General features: G+C 45.7%; 1 protein-coding gene across 1 annotated transcript in view; it reads left to right on the forward strand.

Annotated features, from left to right (window-relative positions):
• Positions 1-15,276, forward strand: part of ADGRB1 (adhesion G protein-coupled receptor B1) — a gene marked incomplete in the record, with an annotated part of 371,095 nt that overhangs the window by 323,301 nt on the left and 32,518 nt on the right. Inside the window, 2 exon segments of the mRNA XM_034763711.1 lie at positions 4,401-4,486; positions 10,935-11,033. Of these exon segments, the coding sequence (XP_034619602.1) occupies positions 4,401-4,486; positions 10,935-11,033 (185 nt within the window).

Below are 15,276 nucleotides of genomic sequence, written 5' to 3' on the forward strand. Positions count from 1 at the left end.
GTTAGTCTGGATCTGTAAAAAGTGACAAAGAGTCCTGTGGCACCTTATAGACTAACAGACGTATTGGAGCATGAGCTTTCGTGGGTGAATACCCACTTTGTCAGACGCATGACTGAGAGACAGTCTCTTCCTCAAAGAACTTACAGGCTAAATAGACAGACAAAGGGTGGAAGAAAGAGGAAGCAGTCGTCTCCCTATTTTATAAATGGGAAACTGAGGCTCAGAGAGAGTAAGTGACTTACTCAGGGTCACACAGGAAGTCCGTAGCTAAACCAAGAGTTGAACCACAATCACCTGAGTCATAGATCTGTGCTTTGACCACAAGACCATCCCTCCTTTGTCCTTCTTCCTTTCATCAAACTCTATGTTCAGGCTTGGAAATGTCTTTATAGCCACTGCTATTCTTAGGGTTATCTCCAGCAGCATGTGCACCTCTCATTGACATCAGCAATGGAAGAACAAAGGTGTGACATGACCCTGAGCCTAAAATCCTGCCAAGCTCCCAGAGCTAAATTCAGTATGTTAGTCGGTTTCACTCACCTGATCTGAGGTGAACCCCAGGATGACACTTCCTTGCATGGAAGTGTGGTTTGTGGTAACAGATTTCTGCATGGAGACGCTCAGGGCTTGGCTAACATGAGACAGAGAATAATCATCAGCTTCTTTCCTCTAGTTATCTCAGTGGCTGGATCTCAGACTTGCTTATTCATTTCTAGACATCATCCCAGAGATAAGGAGGGGGAGTTATGAGGCATGTAATTAAGAGTGGATGTCTCTGTAAGCGGGCCACTGCCATACTCCAATGCGTGTTTGCCAAGAAACACGGTGATGATTTTTATTTGCTGAAATATCTTTTATTGATTCAATTACTGAGTTACACTACATAACATGGATGTTTCTGGAGATGAATGATTAGAAATGATTTACCATGAGATTGCATATGAGCCTGTGGGTGGCAGCTAAAAATTCCATCGACTTCCAGGTGAAGCATACCTGTTACGCGGCTGTGTTTACCAGCTGCCAGCAGCTGTGAATCTACCAGCTGTGTTTCAGGCAGAACACACTTGTTACACTCGTAAGTGTACCAGGCAATTGGCACCTATTGGCATGCTAGGGACACACACTAGTAGACCAAGTAGGTACACCAAGCAGACCACACCCACAGTGCTGTGATCAACCAGCGATCGATTTCCTGCAGCTATCTTGGGCTGTACTGCTCAGAGTGGCTCTGTCTCATCAGTGTTTTCTCAGAGCCAATCACACCCGGTGGTTTGGGATTTTATTAATATCTGTGGAGCAGAATCCAGTGACCCAGCAGCTGATCCTAACCCCAACAGCAGTTTCCTCAAGTAAATAACCGAGATCGAAAGAGATCAGACTGCGGGGCACCCACGTTCTTCTATTGACTGGTCCCTGCTTGCTGCACTAGGGCCAAACCCGTAGCTGTACCCGGGCTTGGGCTTCCCCCATCGTTTAAACTAGCTCATGGTGGATACTAGCCAAACAAGAACCAGGCCCAAATGTCATTGCCCATTCTTAGCAACGTTTGGTAGCACAGTCCCAGTGTGGTTTAGGTTCTTGGGATGCAGCTAACTCACCTCAGGTCGACTTTTTCTAGACTTTTTGGTAGTTTCCTCACTCAGAAAAAGTAACACCTGATTCTCCTCTTCCGTGCCCCCAGTGCTGTCACATACACCAGTGCCACGTGACTGTCAGGGGCTGCCAGGGCAGAACGCAAGGACAAGGTTGCCTGTGTCATTTACATGCAAGGCTCCAGATAGGAGAGAATCAGGTCCTACCAGTCCAAATTCTGCCTCCTGTACTGACACGAGCAGACCAGCTGGCATGAATGGGACTGCTTGCCCGAGTAACCAAAGCAGGCTTTTATTTAATGGACTGTTAGCTCACATCATTGGATGGTGCTGTTGGATAAACTGGAAATCAATGAAAACAGCCCTCTCTTTTCCTTTCAAATTAATGGATTTAGGCAAGTGGATTCAGGCCGCACAGACTTTTCTACCTTCTACTTCTTTTCACTGAAAACTCTTCAGGACTTTCTTTTAGCCTGTGGATTTTGGTGCCTTTGGGTGGAAGCTGCCCTGAGGTGACTGGCTTTTAGGACTGTTTTTGAATGACCCTATATTGTTTACCCTAGAAAGCACCAAATGCCTGTGTCTCTAGCAGGGTCTCTAGGAAATAACCCAGAGCTGGAGACTACCTGGTGCTGAGCAATTCCATTGGCTAGAGTAGGAGGGTGGGACTTTGCAGGATCAGCCGCCCCTCGGAGCTTCTTGGTTCATTCCCAGCGGTGAGGCCCATCAATGAGCTTCTTCTTGCTCCTGCTGAAGCCAATGGGTCAAATGCAGAGGTGATCCTAAATCTCAGCCAGTCTGGAGGCGACTGTAGGGTGGGTTAGGCAATGTGACGTACGTCTTCTTCCTGCCCCGCAATGTGTTGCGTCCACCAGCATAGCCTGCCTCTAGACATGCGCTCGGGGTATGGCTCCATTGCGGTCAGGAGGTGTGATTGCAGTACACAGAGACATTCCTCAGCCCAGGGCTCGGTACAGACACAAGTAGCTGCCGCCCATGCTGCCACGGCCTCACTGCTGTTGTTATTCAAGGGAGCTGCAGTCACACTTGCCGACTGCCACTAGACTTAATCACTTAGACTCCCGCTCCCATGCATGGGGAAGGGATAGCTCAGTGGTTTGAGCATTAGCCTACTAAACCCAGGGTTGTGAGTTCAATCCTTGAGGGGGGCTACTTAGGGGGTCTGGGGCAAAAATCAGTACTTGGTCCTGCTAGTGAAGGCAGGGGGCTGGACTTGATGACCTTTCAAGGTCCCTTCCAGCTCTATGAGATAGGTATATCTCCAACTAGCCCCCCTTGCACATCTTTGGATTTGGCCCTACCTTCCGGAAAAGCCCCACGTGTGGGATTTCTAACCTGAGTTGAATAGTATCAGGACACCATGGCAACAAAACCTGGATGGTGTCATTTTTCCACCATGGTTGCAGCCTCCTTTCCTGTCCCCTTAATGCATTTTCTTGTGACCTGAGTGATACCTGTGTGGCGATGGCACATTCACATCTCCGTAGCGCATGCTGAAAGCCCAGTGGCGTTTGCAGAAATGCTGCTTGCAGCAATGAATCCTGCTGTGCATTGGGAGTTGGGGATTGGTCCTTCTTTGAGCCGGGGGTGGGACTAGATGACCTCCTGAGGTCCCTTCCAACCCTGATCCTCTAGGATTCTATGATTCAGGACCGCTAAGGGAGTTGGCTTCACCTTGTGAGATCTGAATTCCAGGAGGTCCTTGTCGCTTCAGTCATGGTTTCCCCATACATCTGATCAGCACACATATTAATTCATGCTTTTATAAGTGGTCTGAGCTCTCCAGAGAAAAGGTTCTATAGAAGTGGAAACACATGCATCCCCATGCTGTATATACACAGCTATGAGTATGGTCAGCAGAGTTCTGTTCTGAGCCTGACCAATCATGCCACGTGACCATGTGGTTCCCCCTCATAGACGTGTAGGACTGGAAGAGACCTCAATAGGTCATCTAGTCCAGTTCCCTGCCCTCAAGGCAGGACTCATCCTCTAATACAGTGGTTCTCAACCTATTTACCATTGTGGGCCTCATCCAGTACCACCTGTATGGCCCTGAGGATGTCACAGGAGCTGCAGCTCTGTGCTGATTGGGCCGCAGGTTGAGAACCACTGCTCTAACACCTCTTGGAAACAGATGGCTAGCACAGGCTCCACCCTTGGCGACTGCATCATCCCCCAAAGCCAACACAAGGCTAAGGTCGCTATATCATTGACATGCCCACTTGCCCTGAATGTGGCCGCTTTCGCCACATCTCGGAGTGCGTCTGAGCAGAACCGTGGCTGTCCACAGGGCAGTGAGAATGGCAGATTCTCAGCACTGCCTGGTCTCACCTTGCCGCGACTGCAGCAGCTCCTTTAGCTCCTGTCGGAGATGCTGAAAAGCGTTTGAAACCCAGCCCCTGTCTCCTCTCCCATTTGCCTTTTTCTTTATGTATTCCCCAGAACGGCCCTGATCATTTGGTTGTGCTGCCTGTGTTTTCCTTTCTAGATGCCGAGTGTTCATCACCCAAAGCCCATCAGGTTTCAAATGCTTGTGCTATGATCTGACCGCTTTGCAATCTTGTCCTGAGTCACAATGACCTCTCAGATCTGCTAGCAGGTACCCTGGGTGTTGCTAAACCCACCGGCCTGCATTCAACGGGGCTGTGGTGGGGTGGCAAGAGAGGGGATGACTACTGGTCAGCTGGAGTAGATGTTCATGTGCCAACCTTACCAAACGTTTTTGTGTTATTGATTCTATCCTGAGCCATTTAAAAACAAACCTGTCTGTTATTTTTCTTTCAACAGGTGAACATGGTTATTGGCATTCTGGTTTTTAACAAACTTGTATCCAAAGATGGGATAACAGATAAGAAACTGAAGGAACGGGCAGGGTATGCCTTATCAATACATCTAAGCAAAGAATGAAAATAAAAAATGCCATGATCAATAACCAGACAGAGAGCGGAAAGACAGACGGGAAAAAAATACCCATGCAGAAAAAGACTGATTTAAATAACAGCAACAGAAGCATAATCTTTTTGCTCTGCCGCTGGGTGCAAGGGAGACAAAAGATGAGACGCAGCATTGTGTTAGCATGCACGGGGATCAGACGTTCAGATGGCATCAGCCCCGGCTGACGTATCCCAGCAAAGATTAGGAAAAGCCTCGCTTAGTGCTAACTCCCTGCGACAACAGCTGGCTAGGAGAAGGACGTGAGTGTGTGGAGCGTGGCACAAGCTGGGGAGAGGTGCAAAGAGAATAAAGGCAAGGAGGATGCACCTCACGTCCTGCCAAAATGAGGGTGCTCACGGCCTCACAGAAATGGGCCCTGCTGGCTTTCTGAGGGCGTATATGTGTAGGGCTGGACAGATGCCATGATGGCGCGAGAGAGACAGAGAGAATGAGAGAGCGAGACTCGTCTTCCAGGCCTTTCTGGTATCCCAGAGCCTGTTTACATTGCAGTTCCCCCTGGTTTTCTTTTGAAACGCGTCTCGATTTCTTTGTGAGCCAGATCCCACAGCCCTTGCTCACTTGATTTCAGGGGGTATCGCTGTGGGCGGCCAGACAGAGCCCTAAATACCGTGCCAGCGCTTGGCTGGCTTAGAACCAAGCCCTGCGTCCATGAAGACAATTGGATTTTTCCCACTGGCTTCAGTTGAGCCATTTTTTGCCTTGTGACGAGTTAGTTAACACACGCAAGGCAGCATCCGGGCCAGACTTGCAGCCTGTGCTACCTCTCAGACTTCAAGGAAGGGGCCAGAAAATGGCCCATAGTCTTCAGGGGTCTGTTTAAAACCAGGTCAGAAGTAAGGCAGTGCAGCGCAGCACCTCTGATAACGTAAACACATCAAACCCTGCAGCCCTACCTACACCACTTCATGTACAGACTGTCTGCTCCCTGTCACTCCAGTATTTCCAGCGAGGAGCACAAACGCTCGCCCCCATTCGTACATTGCTGTCAGCTGATGGTCTCTGATTTACCTTCCAAAGTGCCATTGTAGTTTTGAAAATGTCACTTGCTGCCGGGGGCCAAGAGTGTTGGTGCCTAAATACCACAGCGATGAGCCAATTGTAAATACTTGAGAGAGGAGGCAACTGGATTCACAAGGGGTGGGTGGGAAAGGTACAAGATTGACTATGTCTGCAGCCCTGGGGAATTAAGAAGATGCCATATTAACATATCCATTGTTGAGGGGGATAAACCAGGGCTCCTAAATGATGGGCATTGCCTGGGATCCATTGGGATCTAGTGGATTAGGCACCATTGTAAGAGTCAAGGGTCTTGACTTTTTCTCCTGCTTGTAGTACAGAAGACCAGAGAGGCCAAGAATTCCATGGGCCGAGGAGTGTGATCTCGCCAGGCGCACTGCCCCCCATTCCCCAGAACTCAGAGAGACAGAGCAATATGGGGAAAGAGGTGCTGCTGTCCTTCTTCTGCCAGGGAAGGACATTAGTCTCGAAGGCTGTTAAACCATCAGCTTAGCAGTGTTGCTGTAGCCGTGTCAGTCCCAGGATATTAGAGAGACAAGGTGAGCGAGGGAATATCTTTTATTGGACCAATGTCTGTTAGTGAGAGAGACAAGCTTTCGGGCCACACAGAGCTCTTCTTCGGGTCTGTCTCTCTCTCCAACAGAAGTTTGGCCAATAAAAGATATTACCTCACCCACCTTTTCTCTCCAAACCATCAGCTTGACATTCATTTTCTACCAGTAAGCAGGTACCAGGTGCCATGATCACCAAGTGCTAATTCAATGAAATTTCTGCCAAGTTCCATGATCTTTACCATCGATTCACCGTGCAGTGAGTTCCCTTCTAAATCAAAGGATTTTACAGGATTCTTGGGCCCGAAGATGCCTTAACATGCCAGTGGCGTTGCAGTGTGAAAAATACAGCGAGAATACAGATTCTACTCTTGTAACTCAGCTGAAGTCAGCGGCTAATGGCGTTACGCCTGACTCACACGGGTGCAATGGAGGGCTTCTAATCCTCACTAAGAAATAAGAGGATTTTTAAAAAATTGACTTTTTGATTCAAGCTATTGAGGCTCCCAAATGGAATAGGTCATCGGTGAAACGAGGTGAGACGTTCTCTGGCAACCTGCCTGCACGGACAGTCTTTCCAGTTAGACAGCCCAGTTGATTATTTGCATAAGCACCTTTTTTTCTGGCTTTACTTCGGGAAGAGAGGTGGCGGAGAAGAGAGGCAAAGAGCGGGGATGTTAAAACCTCCAGTCACTCTGTCTGCTGGAGGATAATTCCTCCGGGTGGGGAGTCAGTGTGTTTATTTAAAACTATTGTTATTCAGAGCTAGGCTGATATGTAACAGCTGAGGATCAGGTCCCTGATTCTTCTCTCGCACCAGATCGTTGACATCAGTGGCTTTACGCCTGTATAACAGAGGGAAAGAGTGCAAGTGCACCATCCCTTATTGCTGGGGGGAAAAAGAGGGACGCAGGGAGCAACCTTCAGTGCACTGCCACACACTGCTGCTGCTAAAAGAGGGGGGTTTATTGCCTCCTCTACAAAGAGAGAACTAGAGAAAATATTTTAACCCTGAACAAGAGTCTGTGGCCAGATAATTACACTTGAAAGTGAATGTTCAGATAAGTCATTGATTGGATTAGCAGAGGAGAGAGTTATTGTCTTGCGCGCTCTCTCTCTCTCTGAGCAAAAACACCCCAAAGTCCTTATTTAAAAGATGCCAGCTGGTTATTGATCATACTGAATGTGATACTTTGAAAACAAAACTGACAAAGAAAAAAGACCCTTTTTTTCTGATGTTCTTTGTTATTCCCCCCCCCCCTTTTCTTCTTTTAACCTCTTTCGTTTCCATGTGTGCTTGTGTGCGTGCAATGATTTTAAATGTTCTCTGTGTTTAAAGATTTTTGCCAATTTCATTCTCCTTTTGAAACACACCCATTGAGAACCCTGAAATGCCTCAGGGAACTGTGTCACATCTAGCCAGCTGCTTACAGTCTGGGCTTGGGAGCCGTGTTGGAAGGTAATTCTGGAGCCCATCAAGACAAGTAACTGCACTGGAAATCTTTGGGTTTGGGCACTGGAGGAGAACTGGTATAACCAGTGTCTTCTGTTTCTCTTGTAGCCAAGGCAAGAAGTATGGTTTGCTGTAGGAGAGAAAGCTATGTGACACTATAATAAGCACAAAACAATCCCTAACCTACAGTAGTTCTCATTAACAAGTCAACAGTCACCATACAGTGATATCTGAGATACAACAGTTTTTCCCCTATACTTAGAACAGGAAATAACTGTGATTATTGTGTCAATATTCTTGGCAAATGTTGACTTTCTAATGGTACTGACCTGACACGCATACTGTACATGTTGGTGCTTAGGCCAAGATCTGCAAAGATATTTAAGCACCTAACTCCCACTGATTTCAGTGATTTCAATGAGGGTTAGGCACCTGTGTACCTTTGAGGATCAGGGCCTTATAGATGAGTGCAGATATACAGATAGCTAGATCAACACGCACAATCACCTGCACATGTACATCAACATACTGTGCACTAGAGCTGGGGAAAAGAGTATATCACATTTTCAGTGAATACTCACTCCACATTGTCAATCAGTTCCCTATGGCCCAGTCTTATCCCTTTTGCATTCACTTGCTGCAGACATTCAGCATTTGGGTTTTACTGATGTGTGGTCCTGTGTCCAGGCACAACATAGCTTGAATTGTGAATATCTGCTGTCAGTGTATTGAGTAAAACAATTGTAAAGATGTCAAATAAATTAAAATGGGGTCAGATTCTAATCCCTGTACACTGCATAGTACCTTCCCCCACAAGTAGTGGCACTGAAGTCAGTCATGCTACTCACGGCTTCAGGTGCTAGTCAATAAATGTATCACAATCCAGGCCCTCATGAATACTTTGGAAGAGATTGTGATCTGCTTGTGGTCTTTTAGCAAGCAGAAAAAGAAGCTAAATTCACTGAATACACTATTCACTATGATTATTTCCTTTGCCGTACTGCACATACTCCCCTCCCCCAAAAATAGACACATGTGGACTACACAATCAGCCCCTCCCCCCGACAAAACACACACCAGAATATGAACCACCTATATCTGTGTTTACTTGCCCCAGCTTTGTGTGCACACATGACAGCAGACTTCTTTCCACCTCTAGCTGATGTGCTGTTACTTATGTTTGTGTCCTTCCTAGCAGAGGTTCCCATCAAATGTCTTGTTAGATCGCATTTTTTGCTCCTTACAGTTCCCTGTTCCTTGTGGCCCACAATGGAAATCTGGGGAGAAAGCACCTTTTCAAGGGTCATTCAGTGGATGTGTCTCAGCAAGGCACACACAGTGCCAAATTTATGCCTGGTGTGACTCCATTGATTTCAGTGGATTTACACTGTCCGTGAGTTTGGAGCACACTTTCTAGAAGACGTGCATGTATTTATACACCCACATCCAATAGAGCCAGTGGCTAATTTTCTCTCTGTCTCAAGGCTGTGATAGCTGTGAGCTACCTTCGCTACAAGTCATTATTTCTGAGGGAAGTAATGGCTTATGTTATACCAGCTCATTAAAAACTGTCCAGTAGCCCTTTAAGTAATAAGCCCATGTGAGCATTGGACACACCATAAATACTAAGCTGGTTTTCACAGTGATGTGCTTTCTTGTATTTTAGACTGAATATATAGTTATAAAAGCTAAGGAAAGACATTCGTCTAGTCCACCTTCAAGGCAAAGTGGGTTTGCAAATGCTTTGCATTTGGTATTAACTAGCTGCCTCTCACCAATGGTGCAATGCATACCCACTGGGGGCGAATATCAGCTGTCTCTTGCCAATGAGACAACGCCCTCTCTGCTGTCAAGCTATTTTATTGGCTTTATTAAATCCAAGTGTTGTGTCCGAAACCTGTGTGTGTGCCCTCAAATACCTGCCCGTGGCTAGTGCCATCGTGAAATCAGAGTGCTCACTCTCTGGATACATGGACAGAGCAGCGGGGATGTATAATTGCCTCCACTGTATGGGATGTCTGCACAGCAGCTGGGAGGTTTAAACCCCAGCTTGGGTAGAAGTTCACACACTAGCTCTCACTGAACGGGCACACTCAGCATTGCAGCATGGTCCGGTGTCTCCGGTTAGCCACCCAAGTACACTTCCATCCGAGCTCCTAGTTATGGACTCAGGTGCCACCTAGGCCACCATGGGTCCACAGTCTTTTTTTTAGTGCACTAACTCGATGTGAGCTCTACGCTTGCTGGGAATTACACCCCCCCGGCTTCTGGGCAGACACATCCTTTGTGAGCAAGGCCCGGAGTTAAGCGTTGTTGACTCCTAAAAGAGGATCCTTGCTGGAGACAAGGAAACAACCTGGTGGGACCTGCAGTTCCATCTCCCTTTATGGACGGATTAAGGCCCTGAATCAGCAAAGTTCTTAAACACATGCTTAACCTTACGCACATCAGTCATCCGATCTCTGTTCAGCAAAGCATTTAAACACATGCTTCATGGGAATTACATGCTTACGACCCGTTGAAGTCAATAGGATTTAAGCATGTGACTTGGCCTTCTTTGCTTTGCTGAATCAGGGACTAAGGGCCAGATTTTTAAAGGTACCTAAAAATGCAGATAGGTGCCTAGAGGAATTTTCAGAAGTGCCTAGGCACCATTGATTTCAACGGGAATTGGGTGCCTAGGTGCTTTTGAAAATTCTACCAGGGATTATTAGGTCCCTACATACCTTTATAAATCTGGCCCTGAGTCACTAATGATTTGTTTCTTTCCTGTCACCGTCTGCTGCTAGGAAGGTATTTTGCCTGCTGGCTGAGCTGGCGCAGAAGGGACAGTGGAAAAAGCATGTCATCTACACCTCACTCTGCTTCACCAAACAAAATTAGCCAACACGGCGCTGGTCCCACCAGTCCTACTTCTTGCCTTTCAAGTGCAACACACTGCAGCCGGGCCAGAAGCAAAAGCACCCCAGAGAAAGGACAGACGGGGAGAGAAAATATTATCAAGATCAAAAACATGTAAGCATGGCCTGGGAGGGTAAGAAAAACATGCAGTAAAAGGTTACCACCAATAGAGGCACCAGAGGGTCGCCTTGAGCCCGGCGGAACCTTTCCCAACACGGGTCCACCCACACCAGTGGCACCAGCGCAGCTCTTGACTTGACTTCATGCATCTGGAATGACACAGACGAGAGTTTTATTCCTTCCTGTCTTTTGAACTCTTTGCTCAAACTGGGTGTGGTGTGGCTGGTTGGTTCCTTTTTTTCCTTTTCTTTTCTGTTCCTTTCTTCATTTGTGTTCACAAGCAAAGTGTTTTGTTTTGTTTCAGTCTTTTGATTTTAATTGCAGTCAGATGGCAGTGCCTCTTTACGGCATGACGCTCAAATGTTCCAAGTGTGGAGTAGTTTCTTCTGCTGAAGTTTCGGCCACAGCCACCAGTAACGCCATGTTAGTTCCTCTAATTTCAACTTCTTTTCTTTCTTTCTTTCTCGCTTTCTTTCTTTGATTTCCCTCTTTCATTTTATTCCCTGTTTGTTTTCTCTCCCCATGTCCCACCCACCCTCCTGCCTTCCCATCCCCTCGGGCCATAAGAAGTTAGAAGTGTAGGCTTCCTGAAATGTCCCTGGAACAAGGCCTGCAAGAGTTAAAGTCCTAGGGTAGACTGGACCCTACCGGGTGCTGAGCACTCCAGCAAAATACTTTGATATGTGCTTAAAGCAATGCAGGTGACTAGCCCCACTGAAGTCAATGGGACTATTCATGTGCTTAAAGTTGAGCATATATCTACGGCCCTAAATTCAGCCTAGTACTTGGGGCTTGACTCTTGATGGCAACACTCCCATTGACTTTAATAGCTCATCGATGCACAAATTAAAGACAGAAGGGGCCATTGTGATCATGTAGGCTGACCTGCTGCTTAACACAGGCTGTAGGACTTTCCCAGGCTCAAGCCCTTAGCCCCCAATTTAGCAAAGCACTTAAGCATGTGCTACAGTCCCATTCACTTCAGTGGAACAGACTGCTTAAAATTCAGCATGTACTGAAGTCTTTGTTGAATCAAGACTAAGTGTTTTTCTGGATCATGCAAGAGTGCTCATCACCTCGAAGGACAGAGCCCCTGGTTGGCTACATGTTCTTTGGCACAGAGAGTCTTGTGGAAGCAGGGAGCTGTTTGAACTGGATTGAGATGCCTTTGGTTCAAGGGACACTGTCAAGTGACCAAATAAAATATTGTTAAATGTCGTAATTTTGATACTAACTGGTTTTGAGCTGGTTGAAAATTTAAGAAAGCATGAACGCAGGGATGTTTTTGTTCTGCTGGTTTTTTAACGGATCAGGGTTTGGTTTTTTGAAAGTATCCGTGGAATGCTATTTTCAGCATTGATTTTTTTTTTCATTTTGATTGTAATTGACAAAATGAAATGTTTCGATTTTGAAATGATTTTTTTTTTCAAAAATGAATGGTTTTGATTTTAAAAAGTCCCCATCATTTGACTAAACTAACCAATCAAAATTTGCGATGGAAAAAACAAACCCCAAAAGTGGTTTTCGTTGAAAAACTTTGAAAATTTTCAAGAAATCAAAAAGGGTTTCTGAAAATTTTCATTTTTGAAAAATGACCACATTTCATCAAAATAATTTGAATAAAAAAATTCAATCAACTCTATTGACAGTTTAGATTTTTTGAAACTGCAAGGATTAAAAAAGAATCATATTTACTTTTCATTGTTGATCCTGTCTTACTTTGTTCACCAGCTTGGATGGTGAAACTGTACTGGGTGTGACACTTGTGTGTTTCTAGTGAGTTTCACGTACCAGTTCTTGTGAATTAGCACCACATCATGGCATTTCAGTTTCCTACCATTCAGGAGGAATGTTTAAATCTAGCAAAAATATGATCATTAATAAAAATGATATATTTCATGAAATAAAAATATAATTCATATTAAGTTTTGTAAGCCACACTTCTTTTTTTTAAACAAATTTGAATATATTGTCCTATTCTACTTGACATTGTTCCTTTACAAGATACATGATCTAATTCATTTTCAAATTAAAAAAAAATGGCTTTACAGGGCAGTTGGAAATCACCATCTCCTACTGAGCTTGAGAGCTGCTCGTTTTACTTAATTGATTTGATAAATATCAGTAAAAGAATGTATATATGCCTTGTTTTCCTGGCAACAGAATAACAAAATCAGTAAATTTCAGTGCAAGATTTTGTTTGCTGTGATCTTGCCTTTGATAAAGGACATCTGAGCACCTGAAGAAGAATTTGTATAGTTGGCCCCGACCTCACTCCCATCATCCACTTGGTTCTGTGGTTCATTATTATCATTTTGCCCACTCCAAATCTCTTGCAAACAAGGTTGTTAATGAGGCAAAGTCCTGGAGTAGCTGACCATGCCTCTTGTTGATAGCAATATTTCATTATGCTGGGCATTCAAGTCATTAATGCCAGGTTTGGGGCCAGCTTTGCCCTTTGACATTGTGGCCTTTGGATGAAAATTGCATGGGGCAGATCTAGACTGGATTCTTGGCTTCTCTCTGACACAGACTATAGCAGTGACTGTGGTGGTTGGTGGAGAAAGGCAGAGAAGGAATAGCAGTGCCTTGTTATTTCCATGTTTCTGTCTGGCACAGGCATCACCTATCAGACCAGAAGGTTCCCTGGAGAACAGAATGCATCTGGGATGATGGTGCATGAAAATACACAGCAGGGTCTCCATTTGCTTGACTTTGGGGAGTTACAGTACTTTCTGTCAGCTGGGTCATGAAAACACCCGTGGATCAGAGTGAGCAGAAAAATAGGCATTTAGCACTAGTTGTTCCCAGACTGGGTAGAATCAAACCATACCACTGGTAGGGAGGGCTAGGTGGGAAGTGAGAGCAGAGCACAGATCAGGGGTACTGGACATTGCCAGGTTTCTTTTCTTGGGAAACACAGAAACAGTTGAGAAGGTGGAAAACTTTGGACCTCTTTGACCCATGAAGTGTAGGGCAAACGTGCCAGATGTTTCCTTTACCAAGTTGGCTTCCAGTTGTGGACTCTACCGCCATGCTAGGACTTCTCTTCAGCTGATTTGTGCCTGGTCTGCCTGCTCCCTCATCCCTGGGCAAACGCTACCCTAAAATCTTTTGCCTTTGCCATCTTGGGAAGAGGTTTGATCTGAAAATGGGACTGCTATATATGGTCTTCTCAGCCATACCAATTCTTTGCATGTTTTCTATGAAAAAGGGGCTGCACTGCAGAAATTTGGAGTTACTGTTGTTTTGATTAGATAGCTAACTAGCTAGAACAGAGGTAGGCAACCTATGGCATGCATGCCGAAGGCAGCACGCAAGCTGATTTTCAGTGGCAGTCACACTGCCCGGGTCCTGGCCGCCGGCCGGGGAGCTCTGCATTTTAATTTAATTTTAAATGAAGCTTCTTAAACATTTTAAAAACCTAATTTACTTTACATACAACAATAGTTTAGTTATATATTATAGACTTATAGAAAGAGACCTTCTAAAAACGTTAAAATGTATTACTGGCACGCGAAACCTTAAATTAGAGTGAATAAATGAAGACTCGGCACACCACTTCTGAAAGGTTGCCGATCCCTGAGCTAGAATTACTGTCCATGAACATGCCACTTTATATGACATGTTCAAAGACAGGGACTGAAATACTGGCCCCAGGGAAGTCAATGGCAAAACTCCCATTGATTTCAGGTGCTCCAGGATCGATTTCATCCAGGATCCTTGCCCCCCCCCCCCCAGTGAATCTCAGGCAAATAGGAAACATGGGACATCAGTTCAGGCGGGAGTAGTTTACCAGCCCATGGTCGGTGTCCCTATTGAGAAACAAATTTTACAGCACGTTTTCTCCTCAGGATAGTTGGAATTTAAATGCCTTTTTAAACTCACAATACTTTTGTTAAACAAATACATGATTATTTGGGGGATTCATTTAGGAGAGGCTGTTCTTACGTTGTGCTGGAAACTTTGACAGGAGATTTCAAAGTCCGCTGACATGAGGCTTTCCATGGATTTCAGTGGTCCTTGGATCAGTTCCTTATTTCCCAGTTCGCTTATAGAGGAACACCTGCGTCTTCTATTTATTTCAGTGGGAGCTGGGGATGCCTAGAACTTTGGAAGGCCAGAGCAGATCAGACCAATGGCCCATCTAGTCCAGTATCTTGTCTCCAACAGTGCACAGCTGCTCCAGAGAAATGTGCAAGAAACCCCGCAGTAGGCAATTAAGGGATAACCTGCCGCCAAGGGAGAGTCTCTTCCTACCCACTCCCAATTTAGAATCAGGCTACTTATTTAGTTGCCAAAGTCTAGGCACTGACATTGGAAAGCCGCAGCCGAAGCCTACTATAGTTGAAAGTTTTCCCCATTATGCAAGTGGCTGTTTAGGATTAAAAAGTGCTGCCACCACTTACCGCTCCCCACCCCCTGCACACACCCATCTTCGGGATGGCTCTTGCTGGACTATCAAAGGGATGGAGGAGCTAAACATGAAAACAGTCCTAACCAACAGGCCTCCATGTCTGCACGCTTTGAAGATCGCCCTGTTTATGTGATTTCCCTAGGAACAGGATGTAGAATCGTGAGGTCTCTGGTTACCTTTTTGCATGACTTATTCTATGAGTTGTGCCATGCCATGTCCTTTATGGCTGCAGCTTTCCTAGCCTCTCTC

Source organism: Trachemys scripta, chromosome 2, assembly GCF_013100865.1.
Source record: "Trachemys scripta elegans isolate TJP31775 chromosome 2, CAS_Tse_1.0, whole genome shotgun sequence".
Lineage (NCBI taxonomy): Eukaryota > Metazoa > Chordata > Testudines > Emydidae > Trachemys > Trachemys scripta.